Source organism: Urocitellus parryii, chromosome 1 (genome assembly GCF_045843805.1).
Source record: "Urocitellus parryii isolate mUroPar1 chromosome 1, mUroPar1.hap1, whole genome shotgun sequence".
Classification (NCBI taxonomy): Eukaryota; Metazoa; Chordata; class Mammalia; order Rodentia; family Sciuridae; genus Urocitellus; species Urocitellus parryii.
In genome coordinates, this window is record NC_135531.1 from 102,998,827 (window position 1) to 103,012,926 (window position 14,100).

Here is a 14,100-nt window from a genome sequence, read left to right on the forward strand (position 1 = left end):
ATGATAAACATTAATCAAAGAAAAGACACAATGAGCAAGATTAAGAATGCCAAAAGTTGGTTCTTTAAAGAAACAATTAAAATAGACAAAATTCTGGCAAAACTATTCAAGTAACAAGAAAACGTACAATTGAGCAATCTTAAAAAGAAAATAGGGACCTAACTGTAGTTACTATTAAAATTAAAGTCATAATAGGAAATATTATGAACAATTTTAGAATAATAAATTTTAAAACTTAGATAACATCAATTATTCATAAGGCATAACTTACCAAAACTTACCCAAAAGGAAATTTTAAAACCTAAGTAGTCCTAAAACCATCCAAGATATTGAACTACTGAATTTTAGGAGTTAAAACTCTTCTATGCCAGGCATGGTAGCACTTGTCTGAAATCCCATAGATTTGGAATGCCAAGGCAGGAGGATTGCAAATTCAAGACCAGCCTCAGCAACTTGGCAATTTCCTAAGCAACTTAGCAAATTCTGTCCCAAAATTACAAAATAAAAAATAGAAAAGACTAAGGATATAGCTTAGTGGTTTAGCATCTGTACGTTCAATCCCAGTACCAAAACAAACAAAGAAAACCTCTTTACAAAAAAAAAAAAATAGCTTTTCAATCAAGTTCTTAAGACATTCAAAATCAAATCATTTAAATCTTTCAGAAACTCTTTCAGAGGATAGAAAGAAACTACTCCCCAACTCATTTTTTTTGAGACAGAATAATAACAAGCAATAAAAGGTAATTATACATCAATATAATTCACAAGCATGAATTTTAAAACCCAAACAAAATGTTAAAAATCCAAGTCCAGAAAATTGTGAAAAATATAAAATAATTGATAAAGCATGGTTTATTTCAGAAATGCGAAATTGGCTACTATATTAGAAAATTGCGTAAGACATTTATAAAGATATCAAGAGGTAAAATCATCTGAATATCTTAACAGAGATAGGAAAGTATCAGGTAAATTTAAAAATCAGTACCTTTATTTATGTGAGTTTCTAAAAGCAGGAGGAATCAAATAAGTCTGTCATAGCCAGCAATTTGGGAGGCTAAGACTGAGACAAGTGTGAAGCCAGCCTCAGCAACTTAGGAAGACACTGTCCCAAAAGTTTTAAAAGGCTGGGGATGTAGTATCTCAGTAGCAAAGTGCCCATGGGTTCAGTTCCCTGTACAAAAAAAAATTAAATGGAACGTAGCTTCATGGTAAAAAACCCCATAGGGTTCAATCCCCAGTACCAGGAAAAGCTGTCATAGCTGATGAATGGTGCTAAATAAAGTAATAAATACATCAAACATATTTAATGGTAAAATGTTAAAAGCATTCTTTTAATATCAGAACAATGCTCACTGTCACATTTTGGTTCAACATTGGTCTGAGGGTCCTAGCAATGCCATAAGATATAGAAATAAAACTTACATTGTCTGAAAGGAAAAAACACACTTGTGATAAATTTTAGATGATATAATTGTGTAGAAGACATAATAATCTACAAATGACTTAGGAAAATTACTTTGTAATAATGAGAAAAACCCATTGGTAACCTTTAGATAATGCTAGTGAAATAATTATTCTGAAAGAAACAATCTGTGAGGTGAATAGAGAGAGAGCCTACATCCTAGGAGCAAATCCTAGGAGCAAATCACCCCTCACACATCAGAGCACTAATCTCTAGGGTATATAAAGAACTCAAAAAGCTAAGCACCGAAAAAACAAATGACCCAGTCAACAAATGGGCCAAGGACCTGAACAGACACTTCTCAGAAGAGAATATACAATCAATCAACAAATACATGAAAAAATGCTCATCATCTCTAGCAATCAGAGAAATGCAAATCAAAACTACTCTAAGATACCATCTCTTTCCAGTCAGAATGGCAGCTATTATGAAGACAAACAACAATAAGTGTTGGAGAGGATGTGGGGGAAAAGTTATACTCATACATTGCTGGTGGGACTGCAAATTGGTGCAACCAATATGGAAAGCAGTATGGAGATTCCTTAGAAATCTGGGAATGGAACCACAATTTGACCTTGCTATCCCACTCCTCAGTTCATACCCAAGGACTTAAAAATCAGCATACTACAGTGATGCAGCCATGTCAATGTTTATAGCAGGTCAATTCACAATACCTAAACTATGGAAGCAACCTAGGTGTCCTTCAATAAATGAATGGATAAAGAAAATGTGGTATATATACATTCAGTGGAATATTACTCAGCTTTAAAGAAGAATGAAATTATGGCATTTGCCACTAAATGGATGGAGTTGGAGAATATCATGCTAAACAAAATAAGCCAATCCTGAAAAACCAAAGGCCGGATGATTTCTCTAATATGCAGATGCTAATTCAAAATATGGTGGGGGGAACTAGGGAAGAATAGCGCTACCTTAGATTAGGTGGAGGGAAATGAAGGGAGGGAAGGAGAGAGGATGTGGGGATAGGAAGGATGTGTAGAACAAAACAGACATTTGCTTTATGTATATATGTAACTGTATGACCAGTGTGATTCCACAAAATGTACACTCAGAAAAATGAGAAAATTATATCCCATCTATGTATGATATATCAAAATGCATAAATGCAGTCTACTGTATGTATAACTAATTAAAACAAAAATTTTTTAGTAATTATTCTGAAACAAATTCTGTAGGTCAAGAAAAATCAAACAGTTGTTGTACCTTGTACAAAATGTACTTAGATGTAAGCAAAGGGTTGATGAAGGAAATTTTCCAAGGAAATATTTTACCAAGTAAAAGAAAAATTAAATAATTAGAACACCTTAATTTTGCAAACCTGTAAGAAAATGATGCATCAAGGTAGTAATCAATAGCTGCCATTCCTATGAATCACCACTACCCCTAAATTATAGAAATATACAACAGCAAATATTAGTGTTGCTAAAAACAGACCTGAATCTTAGTTCAGATTTCTAGACATAACTACCAATTTACAGGAAACACGGAGAAAGGGGAACAAGTTCATCAACACCACTGGGACACAATCAGCAAAATCCAAACTGTGAGAAATTTTTAGAGGAGATATGACCCAGTTTCTGCAATAAGTACATTGCAAAGAGGAAATAAGAGGTAAAAGAGCATGTCAATTAAAGGATGCCTAAGAGGCATATCAGCCATGCAATATGTGGACCTTGGTTAGGTCTCTATGCAAAAGAAAAAAAAAGATATTATTTTTAATGATTTTAGGTTATTGTAGTTAGTTTTTGGGAAGAGTCCTAATATTTTAGAGATGTACTAAATACTAATGCCAAAAAGAAAATCAATAAAGAGCTTATCAAGTGTACTGGATACAGAATAAATATAGAAAAGAAAATTTCACTTCTATACAGGATTACTAACTAAGAAACCACTTACATTTAGAATTTTTTAAATTTAAGAATAAATCTTATTAATTCATGTCAGCTTTTATGATGGAAATTATAAAATTTTAAAATTTATAACACATCATAAGAAAGATATTAAAGAAGACCTAAATGAAAGAAAGAAATATCAATATAACATTTCTACCCTAGTGAACTGTAGGGTCAAGGCAACTTTAATACATTCCTTAAGGTTTTCCATAGAAATTTAAAATAAATTAAAATTGTATTTTTGGCAAAATACCATTTGACCAGGGATCATCTGCCTCTAAAGAACAAGCAACTCAGGCAGGAAGCCTGTCCTACCAGATATCATACACTTATTATGACTGTTTGAATTATTGCAGCAGTGTGTCTCAGACAAAAGACAGATACATAGACCAATGGAACTGAGTAGAGAACCAAAATAAACCTTCACACGTGTAGAAACATGCTTTTTGCAGATCAGTGGGGAACAATTAAACTGCTTGATAAATGAAACTGACATGATTAACTATCCATATGGGGGGAAATTGAATCCCTACTGTATACTATTCACTAACGTCAATTCCAGATGAATTAATAGTTGAGAAATGAAAAGAAACACAATAAAGTTTTTAGAAAACATTGTAGAAGGTATCTTTTTGGGACTGGGGAGTAGAAAGAATTTCTTAAACAATATAAAGAAAGTACACATCATAAAGGAAAAGTGATAAATTCAACAACACAAAAACTGAGAACTTTGGTTCCTCCAAAAAAAAAGGACTAAAAAGACAAGCCTCAAATTGCAGAAAATCTTTGTAATAACAATGGGGAAAAAATTCATTTTTAAGATATGTAATGAATTTCTACAAGTCTCAAAGAAAATGGGCAAAGTTATCAACAAGCATTTTGCAATAGGGAAAATACAAATGGCCTGTAAGCATTTAAAAAGATTCTCAATTTCATTAATATTAAAATATGTGGAATTTAAAAAATATTAATAAGATATAACTTCACACATACTTTATTGTGAAATTCACATTACTTATTTATTATCTTCTTATTGTGAATTTCTTTTTTTTAAGAGAGAAAGAGAATTTTTTTAATATTTATTTTTTAGTTTCTGGCAGACACAACATCTTTGTTTGTATGTGGTGCTGAGGATCCAGCCCCGGCTGCACGCATGCCAGGGGAGTGCGCTACCACTTGAGCCACATCCCCAGCCCTTATTGTGAATTTCACATGTCTTGACTAGTCAAATGTTCCCAAGTATGTGAGCAAATGGATCAGGGAGGATCTATTGGTAGGAATATAAGTGGGGGACAAAATAGAAAATAGTCATCACCTCACAAATACAAGAAGATTCACAGCAGCATTTTTATAAAAGCAAAATTTTTTAAAAATGCACCCAGCTCACATGTCCTTCCACAGTGGAATAGATCAATTGTGATTTATTCAGTCTATGGAAAGCACCAGCCTGGTGAAAATGAATGAACTGCAGTTGCGTGCATTGACATGGGTGAGTCTCAAATACCGTACTGAGCAAAGGAAGCAAGCACCGAAGAATAAGTGCAGAAATATTCCATCAATATAAAGCTCAAGCACAGGGCACACTAAACAATATAGTGTTAGTGGATTTGACACAAGGGATAAACCTATAAGGAAAAGCAAAGGGATGAAACACACGATTAGGGACGGTGTGGGAAGGAGGTCTAGGGCGAGGAAAACAGGCTTCTGTGGCACTAGTAACATCCTATTCAATAAACTTGGTAGGGGGCACATAGGTGTGTGTTTATTACTCTTTAAACTGAACAAATATATTTTATATATTTTATCTATGTCTATTTTAAAATTAAAATGTATCAAATAAATGAATTAGATCCCCTTGGAGGCACTTCTGATTTTGAAATTTTCATAAAATCTAATCTCATCTGAAAAGTTGAAAATCAGCAGAACTATATGGCAGAATGCTAGGCTTTCAGATCTGAACGTGCAGCAGAACTATATGGCAGAATGCTAGGCTTTCAGATCTGAACGTGCCCCTCTGTTACTACCTCCGGCCCTCATTCTACAAATGAGCTCCAGAAAGTGAAATCAATTTCTCAAGTCACATGCACCTGAGTTGCAGAACAGGACTAGGGACAAAGGTCCAGTAAGCCCTGACACCCCATGCTTTCCTCTCACGTATGGCTAGGGCTGAGTAGCAATCTTCTATTTACAGTGAGCATTCATTCTGGATATTCCCAGTTCTTTTTTTTTTTCAATTGGTTATTTTTAGTTATATGTAACAATAGGATTCATTTTGACATAATTGTAAAAGCATGGAATATAATTTGTTCTAATTCAGTCCCCAGTACTTCCCCTTCCCCTTCCCTCTCCCTCCCCATGTTCCCTTTCCTCCACTCTACTGATCTTTCTGCTATACACTTATAGTTTTTTTTTTAATTATTGTCTTATGGATGTACTCTATGATGAGATTCAATGTGGTGTATTCATATATGTACATAGAAAAACAAGGTCGGGTCATTCCACTGTCTTTCCCTATCCCACCCCTCCTCCCTACTTTTCCTCCTCCTTTGTCTACTCCACTGATCTTCTATTCTTTTTTTTTACCCACCCACCCCCCATTATTTTGGATTAGCTTCTGCATATCAGAGAACACATTCCACCTTTGACTCCCTTATTTCACTTAGTATGATAGTCTGCAGTTCCATCCATTTACTGACGAGTGCCATAAAGTCATTCCACTTTATGGCTGAGTAATGCTCCATTGTGTGTAGACATACCACATTTTCTTTATTCATTCATCTGTTGAAGGACACCTAGGTTGGCTCCATAGCTCGGCTATTGGTAACTGTGCTGCTATAAACATTGATATGGCTATGACACTGTTGTGTGTAGATTTTAAATATTTTGGATATATACCTAGGAGTGGGATAGCTGGGTCATATATTGGTACCAGTCCTAGTTTTTTGAGGAATCTCTACACTGCTTTCCAGAGTGGTTGCACTAATTTTCAGTCCCACCATGAATGTATGAGCGTACCCCTTCCCCAACATTGTATTTTAGATAATTGCCATTCTGACTATAATGAGATGAAATCTCAATGTAGTTTTAATTTGCATTTCTCTAATTGCTATAGGTGTTGAACTTTTTTAATATATTTGTTGACCATTCATATTTCTTCTTTTGAGAAGTGTCTGTTTAGTTCCTTGGCACATTTATCTATTGGTTTTTTTTTTTTGATGTTAAGTTTTTTGTGTTCTTTGCATACCCTGGATATTAACGCCCTGAGGAGCAGGTGGCAAAGATTTTTCTCCCATTCTGGAGGCTCTCTGTTCATACTCTTAATTGATTCCTTTGCTGTGCAGAAGTTTTTAATTTGATGCCATCCCATTTATTGATTTTTTTTAATTTTGCTTCTTGTGCTTTAGTAGTCTTGTTAAGAAAGTTGATTCCTGAGTTGACTTGTTGGAGTGTTGGGACTACATTTTCTTCTAGCAGTTGTAGGGTTTCTGGTCTCATTCTTAGGTCTTTGGTCCACTTTGAGTTGATTTATGTACAGAGTGAGAGATAGGAGTTAATTTCATTCTACTACATATGAATTTCCAGTTTTCCCAGCACCATTTGTTAAAAAGGCTATCTTTTCTCCAATGTATATTTTTGGCACCTTTGTCTAATATCAGATAACTGTGTTTTGGGGGCATTTTCTGTCTTCTATTCCATTCCATTGATCTTCCTGCCAGTTTTGGTGCCAATACCATGCTGTTTTAACTTTGCACATTCTTTCCTAATGTCCAACCATAGTATTTGCTTTTGTTTTATTTAATTAATAGACTTTTATTTTTTTGGATTCACAGAATAATGACTGGCCTGGATACACTAGTTCTGTTAAATCTATATTGCTAACCTTCTTCATGACCTTCCTGTTATTTGAATATCCGACTCTGCTCAGCCTCAAACACATCTGTCATGCTCATACTGCTTGCTACATACCTTTTATCCCTGTCTTCTCCACTGTATTTCCAGGAACCCCTGAGACTCTTATCAACCATTTCATCCTTTTTACCAAAAGCTCCTTGGGGTGGGGAATGGAGGAATCGGTCGTTCCAAGTTTTCTTGTGGCCTCCTGTTTTTCTGTACTGAGAGAGGTAGCTCTGAGGGTGGAGTTAGCTGGGAAAACAAAGGGGAGAAAAGAAGGGAAAAAACAGGAACTATTTCCAATGAGGTCATAGGCCAGGACCCAACTAATTCCACGAAGCAATTGATCCGCCACCTGCACACCCAGAACAGCCTGTACTCTGGCTTTGCCTGCTCTGGGGACTAGGCATTGTTTGATATGATGAATTCTCATGATGCCTGGTGGAAGATGAGCCCTCCCCCACCTCCTGTCACCACTGTCCCCACCAGGGCCCTGCCTCTTCACAGGGGTGGCTTGGGGGCCACAAGCAAGACTCCACAGTGAATTTAAAATGTTCAGACACACGGTACACCCTGAGGAAGTCCTTCTCATGGACTCACAGGAGGTCAGCTGTGAAGGAAAAGCTCAGCCTCTTCATTTTGCACAGAAGTGAACGGAGGCCCCAGGGAAGGAAGGACCGCATTCACTGCCTCCCGGAGACTTAGTGGCAGTGATGAGCCTGGAGTCCAGGGGTCTGATTCCCAGACTGCTCCATCTCCAATTGTCCTGCTGTGATTTCTGGAACCACCCCTCTCTCCCTCACCCTGGCCCTTTAAGCCTTCCTCTAGCCTACAGAGGTGAACAAACACTTGCGAAATATTTCTGGCATTCACCTGGGAAATCTTTCCTGTTTTTATTCTGGCTTCTTCTGCAGAACGACTTTCCCAGTCAATGATGACGTATTATTTGCTGGGGTGATTTTGTCTGATTCCAGGCTGGTTCCTCAGACCTTCGGGTTGGGAAACTACCTCATTGATTTCCCCCACCATTGATCCCTCCTGAAAATGTCGACTTAGAGTAACCAAATCCTCAGAAAACCCATGTGAAAGACCAACTGTTCACTAATGTGTGTGAGAGCTGTAACTCTCCCCTTGGACTAGTTTGTGTTGGCCCAGCCAACTCGTCCCCTCCCAAAAGTGATCTATGTGAAAAGCCAAGCTGCCAAGCAGTCTCCTGGTGAGGGCGGGCTAAGAACATGGGAGCTGGCCACAGGACTCAAAGAGGATTCATTTGCCTTCCTTTAGCTGCTGACCAGCCCCTTCCTGAGGGATCCATCCTCACTTTAGCTGCACAAATGCACTCCGTGGGTCGCTGTATTTCTGTTGGCCCTGGGAGCCATTTGTTTCTGTGGAAGAAACCTCACCTCTTGACATTCTGCCCATGATGTTTGGATTTCATAACTTAACTCCTTATGAGAAAATCTTATTTCCCATATGTCAAAGTCCTTTATTGGAGCTTGTTCCCACGTAACTCAGTTGTTCAGACACTTATAAATCTACCTCTTCTATTATCTAACTTCTATTTATTTCTTCATAATGTCTATAAGAACATTCCAAGAGAACTTAGGAAATGTCTTACAAATTCATATTATGGCTCTATTCAAAAGTCATCAGTGCAATTGATCATTTTGGCAACAAGATGATGGGTAACATTATATCTCTCCACTTTTGTTTATGTTTGAGATTTTTTCCCCCCCTTAAAACTAGGGATAAAACTGCTGTGGCTTCTCAGTACCCCACAAAGCCTGAACTTCTTAAATTGAATTGAGCCCTTCCTCAAACATGTCTAAAAACCCTTTTCCTGTATGACTTCCCTCTACTCCCTACAAATACCACCCCTACCCCAGTCCCTACATCACTCTTACCCTCAGTATTTACTGCCTGAACCTACCCCCAGGGCCCATCACTCTGGGTATGAGGCATCTTTCTGTGTGATCTTTTCTCTGCATACATTTTTAGCTCTTTGCAGTTCAGGGAGTGTTTTCTCATTCATGCTGGGAACAGACCAATCCTCTGTAGCTGTGGCGAGGATAGATTAGAGACTGAATCACCCATCCCATTGCCATCAGAAGTTGTCTGCCATTTGGGATATGGAGCATGTGGTCTCCACTCTGCTGTTCACCTGGCAGCATCATGCACCTAGGAAATAGCCGAGAGAAATTTAACTGATTCTTTTATATAATTCATGATACTACCAGCTGTGTAGCACTGCATGAGTCACAGGGCCTTAAACTTGAGTGTATTGAAAGGATTGTACCATATCCGTGGTGTTGCATTAGCATTGGCTAGCACTGTGCAGAATGCACATGCCAGGCCCCTGCCCCAGGGAGCCTGACCAGGCTCAGGCATCTGCCTCTGAAGAAGCTCCCTCATGACTCTGATGCAGGTGGTCTGCAGGCCATACTGTAAGGCAACACTGGCCCCAAAGCCCCACGAGGCCTGTTTTGCTACCATTCTCTGGCCACTCATGACAAAATCAGATACCAGCCTTTTCCCCCAGTGAGGACCTCACGCTTGCAGACCCTCCCTGGACTCAACCTGCCCTTGTTTTCTCCTTGTTTCCCCAAGTGTGTGGCTGTGGCCTAGCCCAGACGGGCTTCTTCTTCAAGAACCAGGAGTACATCTGCACCCAGGACTACCAGCAACTCTATGGCACCCGCTGTGACAGCTGCCGGGACTTCATCACAGGAGAGGTCATCTCCGCCCTGGGCCGCACCTACCACCCCAAGTGCTTCGTGTGCAGCTTGTGCAGGTCAGCAGGTGGCCAGCAGGGCCTGGGCCCTCAGGGTGAGCCCCAGGGAAGGGAAGACATGGCCATTCCCAAACAGTTCTGGGGCTTACTGGGCTTATGCTAGACACCTGACCTCAAGGACTGCAAGGACGAAAGGATCTGAAGGGCCAGTGGTATTCAAACCTTTTAACAGCTGAATCCTTCCCTTCATGTGCAGTCTGATGTAAAACACTAGTTCATCCTATGATGGAGGCACAGTGAGGATCCAAGCCTCATACTCAGTTTCCCATTTCTATCAAAAGCCCCACCTACACCCAAAAAAACCACTAAGTACCCTGGTCCCTTGGGATACAGTTTGGAAACACAAATCTGGCTCAGGCTCCTGTGACTTAATCCACAGGTGGTACAAGGATGTCTGTTTATAGCCTTCCTCCACCACCACAGTACCATCTCCTGCTGGCAGGGTGACCCTAGTAAGGGACCCCACCTCTGTACATTTCAGTTTCTATATCAGTAATAAGGGCTCAAAACCACAGCAATGTCATTGGGTTTTTGTGAATATCAGTGAGATGCTGAATGCAAAGACCTTAGCTCAGTAACTGGTACATAGTGTGTCTGTAATTATTCTTCTCATTGTCTTGATAACCATCTAGCCTCTCTCAAGACCTCTCCAAAGATGGAGAGCACCTCCCTGCCCCCTTCTCCACCCCAGCATCTCAATCACTTGTTAATCTAGCAAATGTACATTAAGAGCCTACTGTATGCCAAGTACCACATTAAGGAGATGGAAAAAAATAAAGAAAAACCTCAGTCCTGCCCACAAATACATTAAAATTTAATGGACATCTCTGATTAAGTAATAAGTAAAGCATGATTGAAGTATATCTGCATTTTTAGTTGGGAAAAGAATTTATAGATTGATTATTATTCTCAAAAAAAATAGCCACTGGTTAGTTACCAGCTAGAGGAACTAACCAATTGGAGTTTCTGATTGAGATTAATGGGAGACTATGTAAGAAAATATAATCAGTCAATTAAATTCATTCATTCATCTATCTCTTAGGACCTGAGCCCTGGGTTCTAGGATTCCAGACCCATCAGAGGTTAGCATAGAGGGTCCATATGGCACAAGGCGAGGTTTAACACTGTGTCTTTCTACCATGAGTTAGTGGCTGGGCCACAGTGAGAGCATGGCTCCCTAGCCTCCTGCCCAGCATCCCCTGCATTGTCCCACACTACAAATACAAGGACAGGGGAACTGCTGGAAGCCTTTTCCAGGGTTTATGCTTACAGATCCTAGGACAGGTGTCCCAAACTGCAGGAAAAGCAAGAAGAGCCAAGCAAGGCAACTGACAGTGTGGGAATCCTGTATATGGCTGATAATTTAGTTGGGGAGGCAGGATCTATCTATACAAGCTTGAGTCTGGGCTGAGCAAACTGAGCAAATACAGAGTAGGAGGGGAAAGTGTTATTTGGGGACTTATAAACTCCCCATTGGGGTAAAGGATTTTGAGAAATATCTGGATAGTGAAAGGAAGAAATTTCAGTAAGTTCAGAAATTGAATTATTTTGTTTTCATATGGGGGAGGTCAAGTGGTGATGGAAAAATATCCTTCCAGGAAGAAGAACCACTCCGTGAGGAGTTAGTAGCCTCTTCCCCTTAAAATTGAGATATATAAGCCCAGATAAGCAGCATGATTTGTTCAGTGTCAAATCATATGAATGGCTCTTGGGGACCTCCAGTTCTGACCTCCAGGACCCTCATTGAGTGGTTTAGTCAGCCTGTCACTGTGAACAGCATTTGAATTTGCCTGGTGCTCTAGAAAGGCAAGCTGCATGTGTTCATGCATTGCTGTGAGCATATGTGTTATCAGGTCACCAATAGTCACAAAATCTCAGGAGAGGAAGCATTGACTTTCTTCCTTGTCCCCCTTGCAGGAAGCCGTTCCCCATTGGAGACAAGGTGACCTTCAGTGGTAAAGAATGTGTGTGCCAGACCTGCTCCCAGTCTATGACCAGCAGTAAGCCCATCAAGATCCGTGGACCAAGCCGTGAGTCCTCCCCACTGGGCACCTCCTCTTCAGGGGTGCACCTCCATAGGTTCCTCGGTTCAGTCACTGTCCACCACTCCCACAGGCCTAAAAGGAAGCAGGGGAGGTTCCCACCCTGGAAATTCCTAAGTGTGACCCAGTTGGCAGAGAGCCCAGACAGACATACAGCTCTACGAACATACTGCAGGGAAGACAGGCTGCCCAACTGGAAACTCTGATGGCCAGTGCACTTCATCAGTCACTTGGGTGGCTCTCTTCTGGGACAAGATAGGTACCTGCTCTTATGTCCCAATGACACCGCGACAGGGTTGATCAAGTCTTGTCACCAGTGGTCCTCAATTATTACAAACTCCACAAAGAAAATATTTTCAGACATGTCTCACAGAGGAAGTAGGGAAGCACCTGGGAGCAAACAAGAGATTGGGCTAGTGCTTTGGACAGAATGTTCCATGGACCCCTGCATCAGCTTCACTGTGAAACCTGTGAAAATGCAAATTTCTGGGCTCACCTTGGACCTCTAGGGATGGACTGTAAGAGTCAACCCTCTTAGTAGCTTCCTGTGTGAGTCATTTGCTAGTCCTAAAATTGGGAACCATTATGTAGGGATGAGGGGCAGCTGATGTGCCATATTATGTTTTATCACCAAACCACAGGTTTGAGGGATAGTGAGGATCGAGAGTGTATCTTGGAGCACTCATCTTCCTGGTGGAAGTCCATCCTACTCAAGTGTGCCTAGCAACAAGATGTCTAAATTACTGTTCCCAGATGCCCTTGTCAGACTGCTGACTTCATGCGCCTGCACACACATAGATCAGCCCCCTGGGTCTCCGTCAGCCACATTAGGCTCCAATGTGCTTTCATGTTATATGACACTGGCTGGCCTCATGGAGAGAATCAATGAAAACCCATTAGCCTCTTGGGCTGTATCATGGTGCGGGTACAGGGGCTGCCAGACATGGCCCAGCAGAGTCAGCATGTGGGGGATGTATCCCATCTAGGAGGGTGAGCAGAGAACACCTCAAGTCAGCAGGGTTCAGTTCCCAGGGGCTCCATTAGAGTCTGCCCAGCGTGGTCAACCAAGAGGAGGGTAGAGAAAGGCTCCCTCCCTTGCTTTCCCTTCCCTTCAGTCAACTGGAACGTGTTCCCAGAATGTGCAGCAGCCTTCCTTCAGTGTCCTTGGCAATGCCCAAGAACAGTTTGCCGTTCTAAGTTTCCATCTCAAGGTGGCTGAGTGTACATGCTGTTATCCTTCGTAACTCCTTGGAAACATCATCCAGAAACAGTCAGAGGCTAGGATTGCAGGTCTGTAGCCTGTGACTGATGCCACTGAGAACCCTAGAGGCCAGTGGAACCAACATGCAAAGCAGTAGAAAGCAGGGCAAGCTTGAGTCAGGAGCCTGCCAACCTTCTGCATGATGCAAAATCAGTCAAGTCGACTTCCTGAGACTCAGTTTACCCAGCTCTGAAAGAGGGATGGAATTTCTTATCATCCTCTCAGGATTGTTGTAGAAAGCGAATATATTAGTATGTAAGAATTGAGCTAACATACAACATACACTGTAGCGTGTAAAATATAAAGTGAGCACACCAAAGGAGAACTGAGATTAAGATTCCTGTTATTTCTCTCAGGTTGTACTAATGTTTCTGTGTGCTGGGATCTGGCCAGAGGGAGATTTCCTCAGCTAAATGTGGAGTCTCACATGTGAACTCTTCTCAAAGAGAGACTCCTAAATGTCTCTACCATAATTTTGCAGAGTAGGAGGTAGAGAAATGTGAGGGAAAGCGAGTTTGTGGACAGTTTTCAGGAGGAGCTTTTAGGATTGTAGCTTCTGTCATTATTCATCACACACACACATCAATCCATGGATCCACATATATTTCGTAGAAGGATTTTCTCCTAGGTGGTCACTGTTCATGCTGCAAATGCCAGTGGAGCTGACTAGAGGGCATGCTGGAAGTCCTCCTGAGTTCCCAAAGAAGAGAGGAGAGCCAAGAGATCAGCCAGGTCTGAGA

At 40.6% G+C, this 14,100-nt stretch overlaps 1 protein-coding gene across 2 annotated transcripts in view; it reads left to right on the forward strand.

The window, feature by feature from the left end:
- The window catches only part of Ablim3 (actin binding LIM protein family member 3), a 110,677-nt gene that overhangs the window by 44,202 nt on the left and 52,375 nt on the right, over positions 1 to 14,100 (forward strand). For both annotated transcript variants that reach the window (XM_077801062.1, XM_026384332.2), the window contains 2 exons: positions 9,874 to 10,057; positions 11,975 to 12,087. In XM_077801062.1, coding sequence (XP_077657188.1) covers positions 9,874 to 10,057; positions 11,975 to 12,087 — 297 coding nt within the window. The remainder of the gene's footprint in view (positions 1 to 9,873; positions 10,058 to 11,974; positions 12,088 to 14,100) is intronic.